We start from the raw sequence: 23,383 nt of genomic DNA on the forward strand, positions 1-23,383 counted from the left end.
AGCTTCATGGTTATGATGAAAGATTGCTCTAGGAGAGGCAGGTGTTGGGAGGGTGTTGAAAGGACCATCAAACTCAAGAGAAGTGTATCCAGTCCAGACTCCTCAACAGAAAATATTCTGTTCTCATGGGCTTCTCCATGTCTGTGTAGGCAGTGTGAGAACCCCAGGTCATGAGGAGAGAACTCATCACATGCACAGGAAACTTTACCACAAAGTGCCTAGCACATTTCTTGTGAAGAGAGTAAAGGTTAATTTGGGACAAAGACCACTTGTAAGCTGTTTCAGTTTCTGCTGGTAAAGTGATGGAGGAGGCTGAGAGGATTGGACTTCAAACTTCCCTGTAGCAAAACTTAGCATTTTCCATGGCATTGGACTATGTTCAGCTTGATAAAAACTGCTCTGCAAAGTGAAACAGAGCTCTGCTTTTTCCTTTTTAGCTAACGGACGTGTGTGTTACAAATGCTCACTTCCACCTCTGGATGTGTGTATTTTTGTGCTCCTAGAAGCACTAAAGGAATAAAAGTAATGTAATGACAAGTGAAATTAAAACAGTATCTCATTAAGAAGAATGCTGATTGTATTTCTGTTGTGAATATAGACAGTTTTAATTTGCACAGAGAACTAAATTACCTAAATTGCAATTTCCTGTTAAAAGTACTCAAATATATTAAAGAGGTAAAACTGGGGTTTTAGATTATTTGAGTTTATAGTGGGGAAGTTCATAGTGGGGAAGGATCAAGAATAAATTTTGTGACTTACAAACTTATCTGTAACTAAGTGGGATCTGTGGACAGGAAAGCAAAAAGAAAACAAGTCACTTGCTGGTGCTGAAATGCCCTTTTATCTAAATACCACTGAAAGGTTGCATTCAGGGATTTCTACATTGCACAAATACATTTGTTACATCTTGCGTTAGATGATTTCATTTTCTTGTGGAAGACTTTTCCCTGTTCTCACTCAGAATCCTCAGGGGAGCTTTAGAGAGTGACAAGAAGATTCTTCAGGCCAAACTTAATATTTTTGTCTTTGTTAATCAAGGTTCTGGAAGAAGGGGACATTTAACCAGGTTATGAGGGGAACCTCTTAAGAAGCAGACTGAACGGGGAGATACAGCCTCTTTGTGGAGCTGACAAATTGACACCTGCTGATGATGTCTGTGGGAAAATAATCTCAGTGGGAGGCAAAGGTTCAAATTGGATGCTGGCATCACTTGCATTCATTTGCCCTCCCAAGGCCTAGATCATGGAATGAATGGACTGAAACTGTTGTTAGCCTAGGGATCTGCAGTAGACATAGTCTGTGTTGCTGCCTCTGTGAGTTTGGAAGGATCTGACTCAAGGTGACATAAATATTCACATAACTGAAGGGAGGCTTGTTCAGAGGCCTTTTCTGAACTGTGGATGTGGCCTTTACTGATACTGGAGGTCAACAACAGCCTCTCATGTTTCTGTTGAAAACTGGGCTTGCAGCAAAGCTTCATGGAGTGCAAAGCTGCACAACTTGCCAACATCCACTGTCTGCTGTCTTAGTAAGAGCAAAGCCAAAGGCTATGTATAGATAAATCATGCCATCTTCAGGAGAGGTTGCCTCAACATGAATTACATCAGCCTTGGCATTGCTGTCTGCTTGAGTGGTACCAGTCTTTGGAGAATACCCATTTAAGGATAGATACCATCTAAGGAAACTATGTGATCTCTTAATGCTACCTTTAATTTGTTAAGAATGCTACTTCCTTTGATTCTTATCAGAAACACGATCGTAAAGTTGTAATTGTTGAAACAATTGTCATTCAGGAGAGGATCAGAGCACCTGTTGTTTGGCTATGCATTGAGTAAAGGGAACTCATCCCTGCCTGAGCTAGCACAACTGTAGGAGGGATCCAGTTTGCCCAGCTGCAGCATCAGGACTAAGTGAGTCATCTAAATAATTTTTATAATTAGAGGGAGGTATCTCCAGGAAGTGACTCATCCCACCTGCCTTGGAAAATAGTGACTTGTTCTCTGGAAGTGCCTGTGTCTCACCACTGGCTGCACAGAGAACCTGAGTGGTGAGTTGAGATCAGACACCTGCCTCCTATGTTCTTTAGGTGAGATAATATCTTTCTGTAAGTGATAAGAGCTCATGTTAAATTCTTAAGCAGTCTTGGGTAATTGGTAGGGCTGGTGATTAAAGCAAGAAACTGAGACTGGAATTCCCAATTTCTTTTACTGCAATATGGTATAAATGGGGGGTCTTAAAAGACATAGTCTTTTAATGTAAATGTACTTGAATAAGATAGTGGCATTATCAAATATAAACCTTCATTTAACCTGTGGTAAGCTTAAAAATAATTTGCTTTTACTGTATGCTCATTGCCAGCTGTTTGTAGAAGCCTCCATCACAGAGTATTTTCACCCAATGGAGTAAGAGACCTACATCCTGATCTTTTGAACTTCCGTGTTTTGACACAGGATCTTCTCTCATGACAGTAACAGTTATAACTCTTCCAAACAACGTTTTGAAAGTTTAGCTGTAGAAAAGCAAACATAGTAACAAACACTGTCTTAAACTCAACATATGATATACGTTCCTTTTTCATAAGAGCATCAAGCCTTTTAGTAAACATGTTTATGTATGTTTCTTACAGCAGTTCTACCCAAATGCAGAACTGAAGTCAGTCCTTTTCAGCATAAGTTTATTTCTTTGTGCTCCTACTCTGACTGGGTATTGCCATCACTAATGATTGGTGAGGTCCAGTAGAAGATCAGTTTTTCTGTTTTCAGTAAACTTTATTGTGAGCACTGGTAATCAGAAGTTACATGTACAGTTAATCCGAGAATGGTACCTGCCCACTGGTTGTGACTTATGCAGTACAAAAAGACTGTGGATTTATGATGATTATTTTGTTAATTTTTTTAGATGTGGATTTAACTGATATTATGATATACGAAATCCCTCCCCACATAAGGAAAAGAGCCCTCTGTAAGTATGATCCTTGTAAGTAATGTAAAGATGTATCATTAGATGATAAATTAATATTGCAATTTAAAGGACTAGTTGAGGTCTTTGAGAGCCTTGGAAAATTACTACACTCAGTAATTTTTAAATAGAAATAGCTTTGAAACAAATTAGATACCTGACTCTCTTTTAACTTATCAAGGATTGATCCTTTGTAAGGATGTCAGGTATTGCAGAGATTTTAGCTGAAAAGCAGCCAGGCTCTTGAACCTAATTGCTGTCTGACCTGTACCTTTGTGAACATGTTAGTTATTCTATAATATGCTATTTGTAGATTTTGGGGAAGGGCCTATGGCATCCTGTCTAAATCTCTGCAAGTACATTTTGTGGGTCTTTTCATTAGGCACTTAGGTTTAATAGACTTACAGACTGTTAAACAACACTTTATATAAAGAACAAACCAAGGAAAGCCTATGGCTGAAAGAAGGGGAAAATATAAGAGAGTGGAAAGCCTTGGAAACTGTTAAAGAATTTTGATGAAAGTTTTATTTGAATAAATACTAGGACATTCAGTACTATTTGAGAGAGGTTGGTTATTCACTAGCCACTTAAACATTAATAAATACAATTAAGCTTTTTTACTGTGTGTGATCAAACCTTGGAACAACCAGGTTGGCTAAAGAGGTGCATTCTTGTCCAAAACTAACTGGACACAGTCCTGAGAAGCTTCCTTTGAGCAAGGGGGTTGGATTAGATAAACTCCAGAATTTATCTAACCTCAACTATTCAATGTAATTGAAAATCTGCCTGCTTTAATATTTGGCTATCAGAAATTATATATATATAGGCACAGTGCTGTTTTGTATGCTGTCACTGAGTTTCAGAGCTTTGGGGATAGGGTGTTCAGAGATCTCAATTTCTTCTCCTTCCATTCAAGAATTTTTTTTTTCCTATTTGGAATTGACTTATGACGTATTATATAAACCTGACTTGAATCAAATTCTTAGTTCTGAGTGGTAACAGACTGGCTTATTTTGTAGGCAAAGTCCAAATTCCTTCCTCCCTAGAATGAGCTCCTCATTTAAAGTCTGGTTTCTATGCTGATGTAGATGGCCAGGGCTGTGTTCAGTTCAGTTGTCTTACATGCTTACATGCATTTGAATTTTTGATGTCCAGTGAAGCAGTGGTAGTTAAGAAGCTTGAGTATCCTGTGGAGAGAAGAAGATTCTTTTGAAAACTATCAGAGAGATATGCTGACTAATTAAATTCAGAGACTTAAGTTAAGCAGGTTGAATGTTCTTTTGGAGGCCTTCTGACAGATTTAGAGTGGTGTTTTAGAACAAAATGGAAGCTACGTGCTTTATTTAATTAAAATACATCTTGCTCATTGTTAGGTCCATCAACCTAAAAGGAAAAGAAATATTCTCCCATTTTGCAGTGTGGTTCAAATGTTTTGTAGAATGAATGAGAGACTGCTGGGAAGGTATTAGTTACTCTATTAGTACTTTTCAGGTTTATCTCATTTTACTCCTCACTTGCTAAATTAATGGAGTTTGTCATAAGAGTGTGAAACAAATACAAAAGTTCCATAACTGCAGCGCTAGCACGGTTGATTGAAGGAATATTCACATTTAAAATTATAACCAATTTTTCTGTAGGCTTTCTTTCCTACTGTAATTTTTCACTTCATAGGCATTGTGAGGGGAAGAACTGTCATGGATGTCTGTAGTTCAAAAAAGTGTAGAGTGGAGGAAAAGTACAGATGCTGCCATCTGCCACATCAGCAAGCATCCTCCCTTTCTGCTTTTTCTTTCCACCACCATCCCAGAATTTCAACCTCTCTCTGGCCCAGTATTTATAGTTTTCATTATCCCTTTCTCATTGCAGTAGAGCCTAGAACAACACAGTGTGCTGACACTGACAACGTTTCCTGCCCTTTTGTTCTGCGCTCCACCAACCTGTTGTCCCTTTGTCCTTATCCCTAGCGATTCCTCTGCAGACAGAGGCCCCATCTGACAAATTTACTTGTGCTCCCCAGGGATTAGAAACCACGAAACTTCATTAAGGATGGTTTAATAACTTAGACAAAGGAGAAGAGCAGCTGGTCTGTTAACTTGTCTCTCTCAAACCCCATTCTCTGACAGAAAAGCTTTCTTGCATGTGGTCCAGTTTTCAACAATTTGCTGTAAAATGCTGCAGATGTAGAGTTCATCCAAATGGGATTACTATGCATTGGATCTGCCTTGAACATTTTATTTGAATGACCTGAGATGATTTTATGGCAGTAGGTTTGCTGCTGTTGAAAATAACAGTAGCTGATAGTGGCCTAAAATGTTGGCGTATGTTTTTGCTTTCTCTGTTGCTTAGCATGGTAATGTTAGAGGAATAGCAGCTGGAGACAACCTGCTGCACTCTGCTACTCTGTGAGACAACCATCAGTAAAGCCAAGCAGCAAAAGAAGGGCTCTTCATGAGAAAATGACAGCAAGAGAACACAGCCCCCGCCATGGTGCCAAATCCCGCACTGTGCAGAGGGCCTCCACCATTGATGTCACCTCTGACATGGTTGGCCTTTCTCTAACAGGTTTGTACCTTCCTGTCAGCTACTGCTCTGTTGCTGCTCCTTCCACAATCTGCCTTGTACTAATGTTGGTTTTTTTCTTTTAATTGCTGGAAGATTTAAATCTGTCTGGTTATCTGGAGGTGATGAGATAAAGGAATTATGCTAAAAAATTCTAAAAAGCTTGAATTTGCTGCTTTTAAAATAGAAAAAAACATTGAAATCAGAGGGGGATTTTAAAAAATTAAGTTACATTTTGTGTAGTTATGTTTGTCACTCAAAAATAAGCAATGGGGAGAAAATAACAAAATAATGTCATGGTCTAAGAAGAGTCTTGGCAACACCCTTGTTTGACATAAAATTTTCAAGAGAGTTCAGGAAGCTGAGGCTTGTCTCCCTTATCTTTTATGGTTATTAAATTAGGGTTCTAACCCTCAGAGGTTTGCTTTCACTAGTGACTGGGACAGGTACTTTTAAATGTCCTATTAACTACCACAGATTTAATAATTTGGAGTTAATAGTGGCTCAGGCTTTAATCCTGTTGTTTTCTATTGATATTAAGCATTTGCTATTCCCATATTGCATATAATCTCATATAGCTTTATATATTTTAATATGTTTTATAAACTGAGATCATCCCAGATTTTCCAAATAATTATTAGATACCAAGGATTACCAGATAAGTGTTTTAGATATCTGTCATGACTCACTGAATTAAAGAAAAGTATTTTTTGTATAAAATGTAATTTCTTTCTTTATGTGATTGCAACTTCAGGAAAGAATTCACATAGCAGTGATGTGAATTGGCTAATCTTGTGTTAATTTTTCTGTTTTACAGGAAACATTCAGGATCCAGATGAGCCGATTTTAGAGTTCAGTTTAGGTAGGCTTAGTGATTTTTATGCTAGTTTTGATAATGCATGCTGTTGAATATGTGTGGGGTTTTGTATGTGTTGATTTTGAAGTGTATATCATATAGTAAGGTTTGCAACTTTGCTCTGCTTTTTATGGAGATGTGGTACAGTTTTCATGCTGCCTGTTCAGTATCTTTTCATAAGCAGCCAGCAGCTTCATTTTGTGAAGTTTCTAAAAGACTGTAACTAAAACATCGATCTTAAAAAATTTAGAATTTTACTATGTGAATATTTTTATTATTATTAAATGTTTACTTCTTTTATGTGAAGATGCAGTGAAACTGCCTTCACTGTCAGTTAATCAGCAGTTCAGGTCTTCAAGCAAACTGAAGATTTGCTGGAAACACCATTTTAGGGCAGAATGTTCTCTAAGAATTGCAAATTACATATAACTTCCTTCCTGGGGTCTTTGCTGTCTAGTGATAATGCGAGATGCAGAAGTGACTTGAATTGTGAGATGGTTGAATTTGGACAAGAAGCTTGTGCATTGACTCACCTCACTTGAAGAATAAGTGAAAAATATTTTCTTCATGAAAATTCAGTCCACATTTTCAACTGCAGGATTTTTTCTTGGCTTAATAGTGGACTCATATTTGGAAGGTTCTGCTCTTAACAGTGTGCTAATGAAAAATTACAAAATTTTCTCAGTTGTGTGTAATTGTGTTATGAATAATAATCTTAACCAGCATTCTCAGAACTGAATGGGATATTTCAATTATTTTCAGATAAATTAAAAATACCTAGAATTACAAAGCTGTTTAGCTAAATTTCAGAATTAACTTCCTGCATGTAGCTGAAGCTGAGTTGGACCACACCGTAGCTACTTGTATCTACTTGTATAGAATTTGGCTCTGCAGTTTAGTGTAATTGTGTAGAGTCACTCGCTGAAATTTTTGGAAGTTTTTTCCTACTTGCCATAGTCCTTTCCCAGCAGTTAAACTCACAGTAGCATTTTAGAGGAAATAAATTGCTGTCATCTTACAATTACAAGCTGGTTTTCCTCAGTAGTGCTGCTTGATCAATGTTCAGGTGCTTCTGTTGGTTGTCCCTGGGCAAATGCCATTTGATAATGGGCTTAATGGAGCGTGACTTCAAATCAAATGCAGCCATGGTCATGAGATTCCCAGGGGAAAACTCGTGCATGTGGGCTGTTAGGATGAGCTTGCCAAGGGGTGGACAGGCATGTATTAGAAGAGAAAAAGTTCAAATCGCAGCTCTAGAGCTTGGAGCCAGACTGAGCTGATTGCATGTTTACTGTTTGCGTGCACAAAGGTGGGTGATGTCTGCTTTTATAGTGTGGTGATAGAATGAATATTAAGCCCTTTGTGGTTTGATTGGTCAGGGTATATAACGTGGTTTTATAAAAATGTAGAGTCTTACAGCAATATGAAAAGATCCTGAATCTAAATTTCTGTATCTGTTGCATACTTAAAGCTTGCAGTGAGCTGCTAACTCCATCGCTAGATCGAAAACCAAATAGTTTTGTAGCAGTGAGTGTAACTACGCCTCCTCAGGCATTCTGGACGAAGCATGCACAGACAGAAATTATTGAGGTGAGTGCTGAGGTTTAGATTTAAAATCAAAATATTCTAGATTTAAAATCAAAGCTAACACAGGAATCATTTCTTCCCTAACAAATATCACCTTACATTAACTTTTGGCTTTTTGTTTATGATTACAGGGAACAAGTAATCCTATCTTTTTAAGCAGCATTGCCTTTTTCCAAGACTCTCTTATCAATCAAATGACACAAATCAAACTCTCCGTGTATGATGTTAAAGACAGATCTCAGGGAACAGTAAGTTTTCTTTATTCTGTTGCCTGCCCAGTCAGTGTGAAGCAAGGAAATGAGAGGCAAAGAGATAAAATTAGTAACTTCTGTGGAAGAAAACAAAGGGATAGCAGCACTGATCATACAGAAAGCAAGATGGGTCGGGAAAGGAGAAACAAATGAGATTGGCTTGGCAGAGTGTGAAACATTGCTGGTTTTCTCAAATAAGGCTTGTCTGTAGCAAGTTTGGAAACCATGGATTTAAATAAAAAAGGTCCTGTCACTTGTGCTCTTACATTGTGGGCATCTTTAGCAAACTAGATAATGAATAGGATCCAACATCCCTAATCGAGTCTTCTAGCCTGTGCCAAAATGCCAGAATGAAACTGTCCTTTGGAACAGAGCACCTGAATTCTGGGAATCACCCTGTCCTAATACATTAGATTTTGTTCAGGGGTAAGGTTTGTTCCTTTACTGAAAAAAACTTTAAGTGTCAGTGCTCCCATGTTGCTACTTGGATTTGTGGGCAATACAGGCCATTTATTCTCAAACTGCTGTTCAGAGTACTGGTTCTGGCCCCATGTGTCTGCTCTTCCATGGCTTCCTCAGGGGCAGCAGAGCTGTCCCTCTCTGTTCAGTGCTTCATGGGGAAGCTCTAGGGAAAAAATTAATACCTCCAGAGGAAGCAAATTCTTCAGGAGGAGACAAATTTGGGTCAAGAATGCATCCTGAGCTCTCCCTGTTCAGTCATTGCTTTCAATGTTCCTGTATTGCTTGGCCTAAGCTCATATGTATTAGGTGCCTCCTTAAGACATAAAAATGCATATTATCCTCCAGTAGAAGCAAAACTTGTATAAATTATCAAATATATTAAATTTTAAGATATTTTAATTAGTTATATGTGGCATATTTAGTTATGGTTTTGCTCTTGGACTTCTATGCATAATAATAGTATTTTGCACTTCACTGCTGTGGTCAAAGCCTTTGCTCACTGTAAAGGTAAATAAAATTCTGGAACTTATCTTCTTTCAGATGTATTTGTTGGGTTCTGGGACGTTCACTGTAAAGGATCTTCTTCAGGAGAAGTACCACAGGTTGCACATAACACTAAGGTTTGTAATATTTTCCTTCTTTTAAGTGTTAATTCTTCAAAATATGCTTAAGATGAGGTGAAAACCTGTTATGTCATGACTAAATTGAAATGGACTTAATTAAACTCCCTTGTTTTGATATCAAGTATATATAAAGTACTACCTAGGCTGCCTTCAATTCCGTACAGCATCCTTGCAGAATAAGGGGAATGTTCTCCTGTTGGAATAACCCATTATAAAATTATTCCAAATGAAGTTGAAAAGCTTCCTGTTTAAAATGTTCTTTAAGTTTGAAGATTAATAGCCTTTTATAAGTGTTTCCTTGTTGATGAACAGGTCCTCCTCCAAAAAAATCTCAACGCAGAGTATTTGTTGCAGGTCGGCTGAAAGTGACCGTGTTGGTAACATCACAGTTATTGGATGGCAGATGGAGGAAAAATCTGACCAAAGGCCTCCAGTGACAAGGTCACCTGATACAATTAATGGAAGGGTGAGTATGAGCATTGGACCAAATTCAGAAGAATGCAGATTTATTACCAGCATTGAAATAAGCTAGATTGACATCTGCCATCAACTTTCCTGTCCATCTTGATATTTAGTAGTGCTTTACATTTTCAAAATACTGTAAGGAGCAGCCTAATGGTGATGAAGCCATTTTGAGTTTTGCAGAGCTCTTGGTGCTCACATGTGGGGTTAAAAGTATTGGGAAAAAAATTTAATTTAAAATAATTAAGCATGAGTATCAAATACTCATGTTGTTCATTGGAAGAGGCTTCTGGTACTGTTCATTGGTGCACTTGGTGCATGGATAACCAGTTTCAAAGACATGTGGTATTTTATTTCACATTGTGGATTGGAAGGTACCATTAAGCAAAACTGTAATGAGGATGCTAGGGAATTCCCAGAATTGTTTGAGAGCAGATGTTTGCAGCACTTTCTCAGCCTAGACATATTTAATTCTGTAAAGCTTGTGCTTTGAGTATCTTGGTGATCATTGCACTCTTGCATATGTATTATATTCACAGTGTGCATTAGAATCCCTTTTTATCCTCCAGATCTGTTCATGCCTATTCATACAGTATCTGTAAGGACTCTGGAGCTGTGCTAGCATGAATAATAGAAAGGCTGGATGAAAATTTTTGTGGCATTTTGAACTGTACAGTAGAAGTAAATAGGAATGCTTAGGATTTATTATTCCAGCCTGTGATATTTTTTATCCACAGTAAAAATATTTGAAATACTTATTTAAAGCATGTGTGGAGTTGAATATTTCTTTGAAATCTTTCTGATAGGTCATCACTGCATATTGTTTGGGCACTGAGGTTTCATTCTTTACTATTTCTGATTTTTCTTGGTTTTGTTTTTGTTCAGACTGTGTTGCCAGTTGATGAAAGTTTAACAGAATCCTTAGGAATCAGATCCAAATATGCTTCATTGAGGAAGGATGCACTACTGAAATCTGGTAAGCTGCCCTGGGCTGTAACAAGTAAGCTTTAGGTATCAATAGAAGTTAATCTCTCCCTGTGTGCCTGTGGCCCCAGGGCATTTCAGCAGATGTTTCATTTGAATAGGAACAGGCTGCTGATTGAGCAGTCCTTTGGGGGTCATACCAGAATAAATAATTTTATCATATGCACTATTCTGTATTGTAAAAACAGCAGAAGCAAACTCTTGCCATTAGATTGACTGTCATATAACATTTTCCATGCAATTTCATAGTCTATTCCTAAACAATTGTTGCAGGGTGAGGAGAGGGACAGAGGAAAGCAAGTTGCTTTAAAAAAAGAATCTTGCAGAAGGGTTAGTTTTCCAGCAAATGATTGCATGAGAAGAAAATGCATAGTACATAGACAAAAAAATAAAAGCATTTAAAAAGGTGAATATGTATTTCATTTAATTTCTTCAGCAGTGTAGTAAGTCATTTGGAGTGGAGGCTTTTCCTGCAAACGCTTGAAGAATGGCCATTGCAGAATGACCATGCTTGCAAAAGGTAGACTGGTGCCTGGTTAAACCAGATCTTTACAGCAGGGTGTTTCAGCATGTTAGTGAACTGAAGCCATTTATTTTAAGAAAGAAGAGACTTTGTATACTTTTAAGTCAAACCCTAGGCTTAAATAATATGGTTTTAATTCTTTAGTGTTTGGTGGTGCCATTTGCCGAATGTATCGCTTCCCAACCACTGATGGAAACCACTTGAGAATCTTGGAGCAGATGGCAGAGAGCATCCTGTCACTGCACATCCCTAGACAATTTGTGAAACTGCTTCTAGAGGAAGATGCAGCAAGGTGAGTTTTGGGATGGTTTACATGTGCAGTAATACAGCAGTGATGTGGCTGTTACTGAGTTACAAAGGCATAAATATATCTGGGTTAATGCACTGACTACTCAGTGAGATAAGAAATGGCTTTGAGAGTCAGAAGAATAGTTTTGAATGGAAAGTAAAACAGAATAAAAGCAAGTAACAGGAAATGCTGTGGTACAGTAATGACATTGCCTCATTTTAGGAGGTGGAAGGGAGAAGGAAATCTGTTAAGCATTTTGTAGGTTTAGTCTGAATTTGCTTCTTTTTGAAGAAATTAACTCTCTTCCAGGCAACATACTCCTTTATGAATGTTTCTTCCCTACATTTGTAGGCTGTGTGTTTTATGTATTCTTTATAAAGGCCAAGATTGGAATGTTGAAGAATCTTAGCTGTGTTTTTGAGTATTGGGTTTTTATTTTGAATGTGTTTGAATCCAATCCTATAGGCCTTAACTAAGTCTGACCTTAATTAAAACTAACTAGTGCTCTTGTTATTGTATATTAGGACATTTCAGTGCCTTTGGGATATTGTGAAATAAAATCATGGGGTAATCTATTCATTGTAGGTATTTTCATATTTTGAAAATGACAAACTCTCACAGGAAGATGGCAGAGACTTTTTGTAATGCCTGGGAAAACTGAGTTTCTGAACTTCACATTGATTCTTTTTTCTGATGTAATGTTTTTACCGATGTGTGCTTAGATTCTAGAAATTGAATGCTGTACCTTGTTCAGCTGTCCTGCTACAACCTTGGTGGAGCAGGCTGGGGATATGCCATTGCACATTTAGTCATAGGTTATTTGTTTTTTATTTTGTATCTTTGTTTCTCTACAGCTTTCCTCATAGTAGGTTTGAAAGCACCTATTCATTATGAGGTACAACCATAATAATAAAGAGTTGGGAAGCTTATCCATAAGGTGCCATGTATGATGGATATAGGTTAAGGACTTGAAGATAAGGAGAATTTAGGGTGAATGAGCAAAAAGATGTGTCTTTCTGTAAGACAGTAGACAGTGAAGTTTGAGGCCTTGACCATGAAATGTGACTGTTCAGAGGCTCTTGGTAAAATCATGCAGAGATCAGTGGATGCCTATTGTAAACAGGTACAGGTTGATAACAGCCCAGGTGATTGTTAATATGACCTTGTGTATATCCACTGGGTGGTGTGGCTCAAAGGTAAATAGGCCTTTATGTAATTACTGAGAAAGGCTCCCTTGTCTCTGTTCAGTTGAGGTGACCCTCAATAATGTGCACAATCACATTTTGTATTCATAGAGTCACTCAGATTTGACCAAACACGTTGTTCTCCATTCTCAGTGCTGCAGCCCAGAGGAATGGGAGACAGCTACACAAGCACAGCTGTTTTTGTCTTCACATCCTGATGACTTTTAAAATGTCCTTGTATAATCACAACTGCTGTCTCTTAGATAAAACTCTTCTGGGCCAGAGCCCTTTGAAAGGAAACATCTCCTGAGGGGTGTGATATTTTGACTGCCTCATTATATATGGCATCCATATTCCTTGCTGTCTTGGCTCTATGGGACAAACAAGTAAACTTGGAGTGGTAAGCTGTGAATTTACTTCAGGAAGACCAGGGCTCATTTGCATGGCTGGTTTTGAGCAGGGAGTTTGATGAGGTAATCATAATAACATCTTACACAGAAAACAAGTTTTATGATGAAACTGGAAGTGTCTTTATCTAGGGCACTGATAAATATACTTTACACTGCCTGTTGGCAAATCAATCTGATGTTTTTCTTGGAAATTTAGCTCTTTTTGATAATATCCTAAATAGTGTGGTGTGGAGTTTCTCTGTGAAATGCTGTCTTAAAATACACACAGACAATTGGTTAAAACTATGGAATTAGAGGTATTGAGATAACTGCAAAAAGAACTGCTGGATCCTTTTGACAGATGGTTGTTCTACCTTTTCTGGGGTAATATACTGTTGAATTGTGTCTGGTGTTGACTTGTTTATCTTTTCCCCTTCTTCCTTTATTCCAAATAATACACTAGTCCAAGAAGAGAGTAATACAAACGTGACATGAAATACACTGAGTATTTTCTCAGCAGTGCTGCTGGGGAACAGTATGCAACAAAGGATTGCCATGTGTGACTGGAAACCTGGCAGTCGGGGTACAAGGGGTTTTCCTGCTTATATCTGTGGATGTCCAGTCCTCCTTTATTCTACCCTGAGTGCCCAAAATCCTGGACCTCAGATGAAGGTTTTGTTGGCTCATCTTCAGTCTCTCCAAACCCTTAATGCTTACACTTCTCAGGCTTTCCCTGGCCTTGCAAACTGTTGTGTACCTACCTTACCAGTGAATATACTCCTTGTACCTAACATCAGATAGGTGCTCATATCCCACCTAACCTCTGTCAGAGGTTTTAATTAGTTTAAGAGCCACCACGGTTCAGTAAAATGTCCTTAAAAAGTCCTCATTTTCCCAAGTCACCTGACAAGATGACAGTTCCCATCATTTACCAATCCTCATATAGTTGGAGAGCTCCTGCAGAAAGGTGGGAAGCTCTGCTTATGACCAACACCTGAGGCTCCTGGAGGGAGTATAGTGTATTCTGCCTGTGAGGAAGCAATCTACCTCAGAGTAGTGCTCAACCTTTGCTCTGGGATGTGCTTGGGATGTGTGTTTGGAAGCTTTTCCAGCCTGGTGAGTAGCTCAGACACAGTAAATTGAGAGTGTGTCAGCTGATGATGGTGCTCTGTTGATACGATGTGAAAGTCATTCTTGGTCAAGTGGACTATGGACATAAACACCTCTCTTCCCCTCACCCCCTCTCCCTCCCCACTGTCTTTTTTTTCCCCAGGGTTTGTGAACTAGAAGAATTGGGAGAACTGTCTCCTTGTTGGGAAAGCCTTCGTCGACAAATAGTTACACAGTACCAAACAATTATTTTAACTTACCAGGAAAATCTGACTGACCTGCACCAGTATAAAGGTGATTTTTTTTGTTTATGAAAACGTGATTCTTCTCTACCAGGATTGTTAGTGCTTCTCTGAAACTGGGAACCTAGTATGTTTTATGATGAGTAAACAATGCTATTCTATTTTTTTTATTAATAATTATTGTGAGTTTGCTGATTACCTGGGAATATTTGTCTTCTGTTCATTCTCTTATCTTACTCTGAAAGTAGAGGACAAGGTGTGAACAATAACAAAAAAAAATGGTTTGTTTTTTCTTTTTAATTTTCTCTGCTTTGCTTTCAGCACATAGCAAATGATGAATGAAGCTTCTTGAATGTTTAGCATAGGCACAAGAAGAAGGGTTCTATACTTACTTTTGTCTTGCATTTCTCAGGTCCTTCATTTAAAGCCAGTAGCTTGAAAGCTGATAAAAAACTGGAGTTTGTTCCTACAAATTTACATATACAGAGGATGAGAGTCCAGGATGATGGAGGATCAGGTATTAGTTTCTCTTTCTTCACTTGTCTTGTTACTTTTCTCTCCACTATTTTTTATTTCTGTCATCAACCATACAGCCAAGTTTCTACAAACTGCTGTAGTAGTGCTACTTGGCATTTTTGTAGCACCTTCTATTCTCAGATTCCAAATCTCTTTACAAAAGAAGAGGCAGAAGTATAATTATTGCTGTTCTACAGGTGGCAAAACTAGGTTCTGCAGTTAACTGAACTCTAGGTGGCACAAGTTAGCCTTTGCACTAGGGTTGGGTTAAGCTGCTGTGTCCCTTCCAGACATTCTGAATTGCACTAGAATAAAAAAGGTTCTGACTGTTGTTTCTTGTTAAGCTTGTGTGCTTTTTCTCCAGAATCAACATGTATGGTTATGCAAAATCACATTTTTTCACATCAAGCTTGTTTCATCATAAATAACCTGGGCTTTCCCTTCTTTTAACAGTAATTCCCTGTGACCATGGACACACACTTGTCTCACGTGTCCATGTGAGGGATTCCAGTAATGGCAAGCTTTGTATACAGACCAGTGTTCAATACTTCTTTTTCACTGTCAGTCTTCTAGATTAAGAAACAAAGGACCTGCATTCATGTATGGGTCTTCCACCTGAAAAAGTGTGTGATGGATTTCCAGGGCCTCTAGAACAACTCAGTTTTCCATGTCTTTCAAACCATGGCAAAATTTTCCAGAAATTACTTTCAGAAAAGTTTCTGAACTTACACAATTGTTTGTCTACATTAAAGATGACAGGTTTTCATTTGTAAGTCCTTTTTGTCCATCCCAGATCAGAACTACGACATAGTCACCATAGGAGCACCAGCAGCTCATTGTCAAGGCTTTAAATCAGGTGGCTTGCGGAAAAAGCTACATAAATTTGAAGAGGCAAAGAAACAGTAAGTAGAAATACTATTGTGTCAGCTATTATTGTGCCTTTTCCTCCTGGTCCATGCTCAGTTATTTGGAAAATCATTCCATTCTATTTTTATTTCATTCAATAGTACTACTATACAATATTTTGTATTGAAGATTTTTCTGTGGGTTTTTTTTTCCCAAAGAAGGAGAGGGAAAACAGTTTCCTCCTTATTTTACTGTATTTATTTGTTTACTGATAGGCTCTTTCTAACAGTCTTTTTATGAAAACTTTAATTTTTCTGAATACTTGTTGATTGGTTTAATTTAGCTATTTTAGGTGTTGGGTTTGGGTTCTGCCTAATTGTGGGTCAGAACATTTGCTGAACATCCTCAGCTGCACTACATCATGCTTCAACCCATTATTTTCAGAGACTTTCACCCCTCTCATAGCTTCCAGGTCCTGTTGCTGAGCTCTCTTTAGTAGGAACCTGCTGTGCCTGATTCGTAAATTCCTTGCTGGCAAAATGAGTTTAGTTCTGAAACTATTGGTGGAGGCCTTCCTGCATTGCCTAAGGTTTATGCACAGATTGGGCTTCTGAATTTGGCCTCTGCCCTACAGGCAGGATACATGACCTCCATGATCCTGTCTGCAGGGACTGCCAAGTGACCTCTGTAGAAGTGTGGATGTATGAACTGTAGGAATTGCAGAAGCTGGCAAGGTCACATTTGCTAACATGGCACCCACTCCAGCTCCCAGAGAAGGGAGAGTGCTGCAGAGTCTGCATTGCTTCTGCTACTGTATGGAACATTTAAGACACAAAAGCAGCACAACAAGGAGTTGTAGTCAAGAGAAAAGGAGACCTTGATAATGCCCTTCCAAATAAAGGATTAGTAGGATTTAGAGCTGATAGGACGAGGGAATGACATGGGAATCAACTGCAGAATTAATTTTGGCAGTAGAGAAATGAATAGCAGCATCTTGTGAACGTCAGTCAGATATGTACTGATAAAAAGATTGGTGCAAAAACATCTAGTGTAATTATTCAGGCTGACAGAGTGCACTAGGAGAGGACTAGAGGAAACTGTAAACTTGGGAACACTGGTATGCCAGGCTCACCCTTTCTATTCTTTTGATACCACTATTGCTCTTTGAAATAACCTCCTTCTGTCAGTCTAGCCACTGAAGTGGGTCTTGCTCCTGCAATAGCTGATTTCCCATGTGGATTTGTTCTTTTTCCCCTCACCCAATAATTAAGTTGATTGGAGAGTTTAATTTCTATCCAGTACTTTTCCTCTAAGCTTTTCAGAACTGTTCCTTCTGGGTCCATTAAAACTGCAGGTTCAACATTTGAAGAGCAACTTTCATTTTAAGTACATCTATGTTATCAAAAAAGCCAGTATAGTAGAACTGAGATTCATCTCCTCAGTTTCATTGTTATATTCAGTTCCTTCTTTCATTGGCATAACTGTGCTTGGTGCATTCATAGCATTTCCCCAGATAACTCATGGTCATCTGGCAATCTGTGGTTTTTGCTTACAACTTCACATACCCACCTTATTGAAAAAATGACTCAAATAAGTTATTTCCCCAATCATACTTTGTTTTGTTTCTGCTTTTGGTATTTGCTAACAATCTGCTAATTTTATTTTGGTTTTTTGTTTTTGTAGCAGTTATGAGGAGTGTTGGTGAGTTTTCCGTTTCTGAGAGTTCTATTGAGGGTTTCTGTTCTCTGGGTTGTTTTATTTTCCTTTTGTTTGGCAAAGATCTGGTGTGTTTTAAAGTGTGCAGGGCTTTTTAATGTCATGCATCATGGCATCCCTAATTGTGCTCTAAGTAATTGTAGCTGCTTTGTAGAACATGATGTATGAGTGAATTTCATTTCATCTGCAATGTTTGTTTGCAATGAACAGCTACATTCCTGGATCTCTCTGATCATAAGAAGTTAAAAAACTGAAAATCGGAACATAAGAATTTTATATATTTTCCTTTATTATTTCCAATGAAAACTATCTGGAATGAGAAACTTTTCTGCCAGTGATGGAAGATAATTAAGATAATTTTATGTATTTTAAAACCTTAATAGTGGCAGATTTGGCATGGTGTATTTTTTTGTATTCCATGTCTTTATTTAAGCATTTTCACATAAAACTTTTCCTAATTTTGTAGTGTTCAGTGCTATCAAAAAGCTGACATTACTAGGTGGTTCAAAAATGCAGAAGTTCTGCTCTAAATTACTCTTATTAAGGTTGAACCCCTAATTCACTGAGAATTTCAGTCTGTGTTACAGTTTGCTGGTATAATACAGTAAGAGCTGTTCATTTGAAAAAGCAGTTGCAGGTTGGAAAGTAAGTATATGTGAACTTTACACCATATTTTTTCCCCAATCATCCTAGCAAATGTTTATGATTAAAAATATAATAATTCTAAATCCAATCTCAATATGCTGCATGGCCTTTTCTGCCAACTATGTCTTTATGCATGTTAACCACACTGTCGTGGAAAGAAATTGCTCAGAGGAATTGTCACTAAGATCACCAGTCACTAGAAAGCACAAATCAAGTACAGGGAAAGCCCTAAAAGCTAAGATTAATTTGCTGTATGGGATAGCAGTACTGGGGAGTGGTTGTTCTCTGCCCCTCGGGTGGGTGACCAGAGCACAAACAAGGAAACTATTCTAAGAATCACTTCTGAGTTACATCCTTTGAAAACAAATCCCTCATCTTTCTTTTGTAATGGAGCTCAGGCAGACACTGACATTAGGCTTCTCTTTTGCCTTAATATCCATTGAGGGACAAGAATTGGAATTGTGGCATGATTTTGAAGTGTGCCCCATGCAACCCTCGTGTCCTACCTCACAGATACACTGCAGAAATGAACAGCATTGTTCTAAGGGTAGCAGAGGAGTTCACACTCCTTGGAGGTCATGATCTGTGGTAACTGTTCCTGAAAAAGAAACTCCTCTCCACATAACCTCTCAGCGTGGCTGTCTCCATTTAACAGTGCTGAGATGGGTGCAGACAGTAGGTTCTTCTGTTCTGTTACTCTGCTGAAGCCATTCATGACTGGAAAAAAGAATTAAGATAATACACAATTGGTGTTCTGTCATGCTTGATGCCTTGTTGAGAATGGACATCACACTTGGCACAGCTGGAGCTGATGTAAAGGCCTGGTATTTGGGTACCTTTCCTACTGGGAAGGAAGAACCCAGCATTTTGCTTGACAAAGGGAGTAGTGGTCAGTTGGTTCCAAATAATTAATTAAGAGCACAACTTCAGCTTTGAGTTCTTTCCTAAGTTAAAAGGCAGCTTTTGTGAATGACTCTTTCAGGTGGGATCAAATTACCCTTTGGAAGTGCTATTCTTTCTCCAGCAGTTGTAGAGCATCTGTCTTGGATCGGATACGCAACTTCTGTAGACACCTAAACTTAAAAGGGCATAATCTGTTCTCCACTGTCAAATAAGCAGTCTGTGTAGCTGCATTTTCCCCATATGAAGATATGTTTGTCCCTAGTTTAGTATATTGTGTGTGCTAACAGAAACTACACAAAGAACAGTTTTGAATGAAGATGCATGTTGATTTTTTACTTATCATAAAACTGCTTTTGCTGGTGTAGCTTGATTTTGATCTGCAGTAGAGGAAATTATATACTCGCAGAAGGACTTTTTTGTTAATACAACAATGTTTGCATTATTGATCTGGGTGGCATTTCTGTGTTAGAAGAAGCACAGATTTTCTTTTCATAATGTTAGTAGATATATGATAAAACATGTTTGTAAGCAAGGCCTCAGTGAAGTATCTGTGTTGTAAGGAGAGGGAGAATGGAGCAAGATGTCTCTGCAAAAGGTGGTTCTGTATCTGATGGCAAAATCTGTCACCCACATTCTCCTCAGCAAAACTGTCCCTCTGGTGTACAAACTCTACCCACAGCCCCTTGGTATTAGGGATTAGTAAATCTGCATCTGAATACTTTTAGTAAAGGCAGAGAAGTCTCTAGGATCATGTTCCTGCTGTGCAATTGCCCATTGGACTTTCGCTGTTGATCACTAGTTTAGGTACATTCTTGTTGTCTGCCATTAATTCCCCAGCATGCCACTGTAACGTGTGTACTTCTAGATCAATTTCCCCCCTAAAATCAGTCTTTCTTTTTCAGCACTTCAACAGGTTCCCAGTCTATAATATACATCCCACAGGACATTGTTAGAGCAAAGGAAATTATTGCACAAATCAACACCCTGAAAACGCAAGTCAGTTACTATGCAGAAAGGCTCTCAAGAGCTGCCAAGGATAGATCAGCTAATGGCCTTGAAAGAACACTTGCCATCCTAGCAGATAAGGTAGGAGAATAATTCATTTCCCTGCTGAAGCACAGTGTATTGTTTGTCCTGTCTGTACTTTTAGTAGGTTTTCTTGAAACATCTGTCTTACCTTTTTCTGTAGTGTGTTGTAGCATGCACAGACCTAAACAAAGATTATATCAGCCTTTAAAAGTTCCTGTTTGTGTTTATGTTATCTCCTACTTTGGACACTCTTGCCTTCACCTCCTCTTGAAAGTGCAGTGTCCTCGGATTCCCTCTATTCATTCATCACATTGCAGTAATATGCATTCTTCACTTTCTTTTATATCCTTTTCTCCATAACCACCTGGGATTTTTTAATGTTCTGAGTCATCTGTCAAGCAGCAGCAACTGTGTGAAAGTTAATGAAACAATTCTGTATTTTTCCACTGGTGAAATAAGGAATAATGGTGACATAGCCTTTGCTTGAATTATAGTGATGTAAACCAGTTATTTTGTGATGTCTGCTAACAAAAAACAGACTGGACACAATCTTACAGGGAGAAAAAACCCAAATACAGTTTTACTGACCTCTTCTGTCCTTGAAGCAGATCTGAAGGCTCTAAACAGCAGTAGTGGCCAATCAACTTACCATAAATTGTCCCAGTGGAAGGGATACACAAACAACTTTGTATAATAGGAGCTCATGTAAATGTATTCTTTATTATAATACTCTTTCTAAATGAATACAATTGTTCTTTGTGTAAATGTGTACAATTGTTCTTTGGGGTTATCTACAACTGGATTATGTATATATATATAACATATTAATGTCTTGTTTGTTGTTTTTTTAGTAGACACACAGACCACATAATTTTCATATTCATATGGCTTACAGAAATCCTTTAATACAACATGGCTAAACAAGACAGGGAACAAATTGCATTGATTAATGGGTTATACCTTCAGCCCTCCTCTTAAGCCTTGTTATGATTTCAGACAGGATAATTGGGGTGAAACCTGATCCTTCTGGTGTGGCAACTGTTGTGTAGGGTATAAAAATAATTTAATACAGAACATAGTGAGTTGGAAGGGACTAATCAGGATCATCCTGGTCCTGCACTCCCAGACTCACACCATGTGCCTGAGAGCATTGTCCAAACACTTGTTGAACTCTGTCAGGCTTGGTGCTGTGACCACTTCCCTGGGGAGCCTGTTCCAGTGCTCAAACACTGCACATGTCTGCACATTGTTCTAAGCTTTCGTCAAATGGAGACTGAAGTGCAAATAAAGATGAATTGCACATTCCTCAGTGAAATTTTCAATAATTACAAATCTAATATAATAGTACAGACTTTGGAAATGCATAATTGATGTTTTGTGATCCTATGCTATTTTTTAAGGTCATTCTGTAAGGGTATTCTAAAGGCACGTTCAAGCAATAGTTTCTTTAACATAATACTGCTTCTTTTTTTTTTTCTTTCTTGAAAAAAAAATGCAGTATAAATTGTGTATGGAATAATTAAAAGTTTTCAAAATGTGGGGCTTTTTTGCTTTTTAGACCCGGCAACTTGTCACAGTTTGTGACTGCAAGCTGTTGGCAAATTCAATACATGGACTGAATGCTGCAAGGCCAGATTATATAGCTTCAAAAGCATCTCCAACCTCTGGAGAAGGGGAACAAGTGATGCTAAGGAATGATCAAGATACACTTGTGGCCAGATGGACTGGAAGAAATAGCCGATCTTCTCTGCAGGTGGACTGGCATGAAGAGGAATGGGTATGTTTGCACAGTGGAGCGATGAATCCTTTGTTCTTTTTATTTCTTTTTTAATAAGATCTGTAGCTGCTCACCAGATATGCATAAGATGAGTATGTAGGAGGTATTGGTCAGCTGGCAAAGGTGTCTCTATCCTGCAGGCAGTTACTCTTTGGCATGGGAATACAAGCAGGCTTTAATAAGTATTTCTGGGTCTCCTAAACACTGGAAACTGTTAGAGTAGGTGCATAGCATTTTTAAGGTGAGGTCCAAGGGAAAGTAAATAGCTTTTCAAGTGAAAAACCGACCACACTACAATGGGCTTTTGCACTTTCCCAAATAAAGTGTATTTTGTGGGTGCTAGCTATGCAATTTAGCCTTCCTCTTACAGAAATACTCCCATAAACATTTAGAACTTGCAGTCAATCACTGTTTTGATTATGACCAGCATTTTAAAACTGTTTGCACTAAATATTTAAATGATTTTCTCTACCACACTGCCAATCAAAATGAGAATTGGACTGTAAATTCTGTAATTGTGTTAAATAAGCTGAAGGTAACTAAATCACGCAAATAGTCAAGATATAATTAAAGCCATTATTAATATTGGGAAATGCCCACTTTTAAAAGAGATTCAATTAATTTTGAAAATTAATCCTTGCTAGTTGTAATTATTTTGGCATACTTTGACTTACAGTCAAAGTCACAGTAATAAGATACAAATAAAGATAATTCAGTATTTAGACATGACTATAATACAGTAATTTTATCTGTTGTTCACTGAGTTACAGAGAAAAAAAATATGTGTGATTATGTACAATTATTATGTCAAATATGAATTTCAAGAGTAAACAATAGTGCCAGCTAGAAATTGGAATAATAGGGCAGGAAGAAGAACTTAAAATTGTTTGGCAAGCTTACACAGAAAATAACTTTGAAATTTACCACACAAGTCATGTCACTAGATATTGTTGACATCCTGGTATACGTTATTTATATACCCATAATTCGTGTGTGTGCGCATGCAACCACAATAGCCCAGAGGAAAGTTTGCAGAGGAATTGTGTCTAGAATCACAGGAGGAAATGCATCACCAAGGGATTTGTTACCCAGTGTCTCTTTTGGTTTTAAACTGAGAAAGAAATGTTTTCTTTTCAGGAGAAAGTTTGGTTGAATGTTGACAAAAGTCTGGAGTGTATCATACAGCGAGTGGACAAACTTCTCCAGAAGGAGCGCCTGCAAAGTGACAGCTGTGAAGACGTTTTCCAGTGTGACGTCAGCAGTACTAGTAAGAAAGGTAATCGGGACAGTCGTGCCTACTGGATAAATCCAGAAGATTTAAATGAGACCTCATCATCCTCACCACCTTCATCATCCTCACCACCATCTTCATCCACACCATCCTGTGCATGCCATTCTCTCGAGACAAGTGCGTATGCCAGACACTGCTTCTCACTGCTGCTCTCTCCCTGTGTGCTGGCATCATTCCTAAG

General features: G+C 38.2%; 1 protein-coding gene across 4 annotated transcripts in view; it reads left to right on the plus strand.

The window, feature by feature from the left end:
* INPP4A (inositol polyphosphate-4-phosphatase type I A) overlaps nucleotides 1-23,383 on the plus strand; it is a 108,911-nt gene that overhangs the window by 58,522 nt on the left and 27,006 nt on the right. The window contains exons 4-19 of one of the 4 annotated variants that reach the window (XM_053969744.1): nucleotides 2,899-2,961; nucleotides 5,305-5,520; nucleotides 6,335-6,379; nucleotides 7,845-7,963; nucleotides 8,092-8,208; nucleotides 9,214-9,293; nucleotides 9,609-9,762; nucleotides 10,644-10,734; nucleotides 11,410-11,557; nucleotides 14,401-14,531; nucleotides 14,892-14,996; nucleotides 15,789-15,897; nucleotides 17,525-17,542; nucleotides 20,008-20,191; nucleotides 21,693-21,911; nucleotides 23,049-23,319. In XM_053969744.1, coding sequence (XP_053825719.1) covers nucleotides 5,415-5,520; nucleotides 6,335-6,379; nucleotides 7,845-7,963; nucleotides 8,092-8,208; nucleotides 9,214-9,293; nucleotides 9,609-9,762; nucleotides 10,644-10,734; nucleotides 11,410-11,557; nucleotides 14,401-14,531; nucleotides 14,892-14,996; nucleotides 15,789-15,897; nucleotides 17,525-17,542; nucleotides 20,008-20,191; nucleotides 21,693-21,911; nucleotides 23,049-23,319 — 1,897 coding nt within the window. In that variant the 5' untranslated portion in view covers nucleotides 2,899-2,961; nucleotides 5,305-5,414. The remainder of the gene's footprint in view (nucleotides 1-2,898; nucleotides 2,962-5,304; nucleotides 5,521-6,334; nucleotides 6,380-7,844; nucleotides 7,964-8,091; nucleotides 8,209-9,213; nucleotides 9,294-9,608; nucleotides 9,763-10,643; nucleotides 10,735-11,409; nucleotides 11,558-14,400; nucleotides 14,532-14,891; nucleotides 14,997-15,788; nucleotides 15,898-17,524; nucleotides 17,543-20,007; nucleotides 20,192-21,692; nucleotides 21,912-23,048; nucleotides 23,320-23,383) is intronic. The other 3 variants (XM_053969746.1, XM_053969745.1, XM_053969747.1) reach the window with 3 other exon arrangements.

This window comes from Vidua macroura, chromosome 2 (genome assembly GCF_024509145.1).
Source record: "Vidua macroura isolate BioBank_ID:100142 chromosome 2, ASM2450914v1, whole genome shotgun sequence".
In the NCBI taxonomy this organism is placed as follows: Eukaryota; Metazoa; Chordata; class Aves; order Passeriformes; family Viduidae; genus Vidua; species Vidua macroura.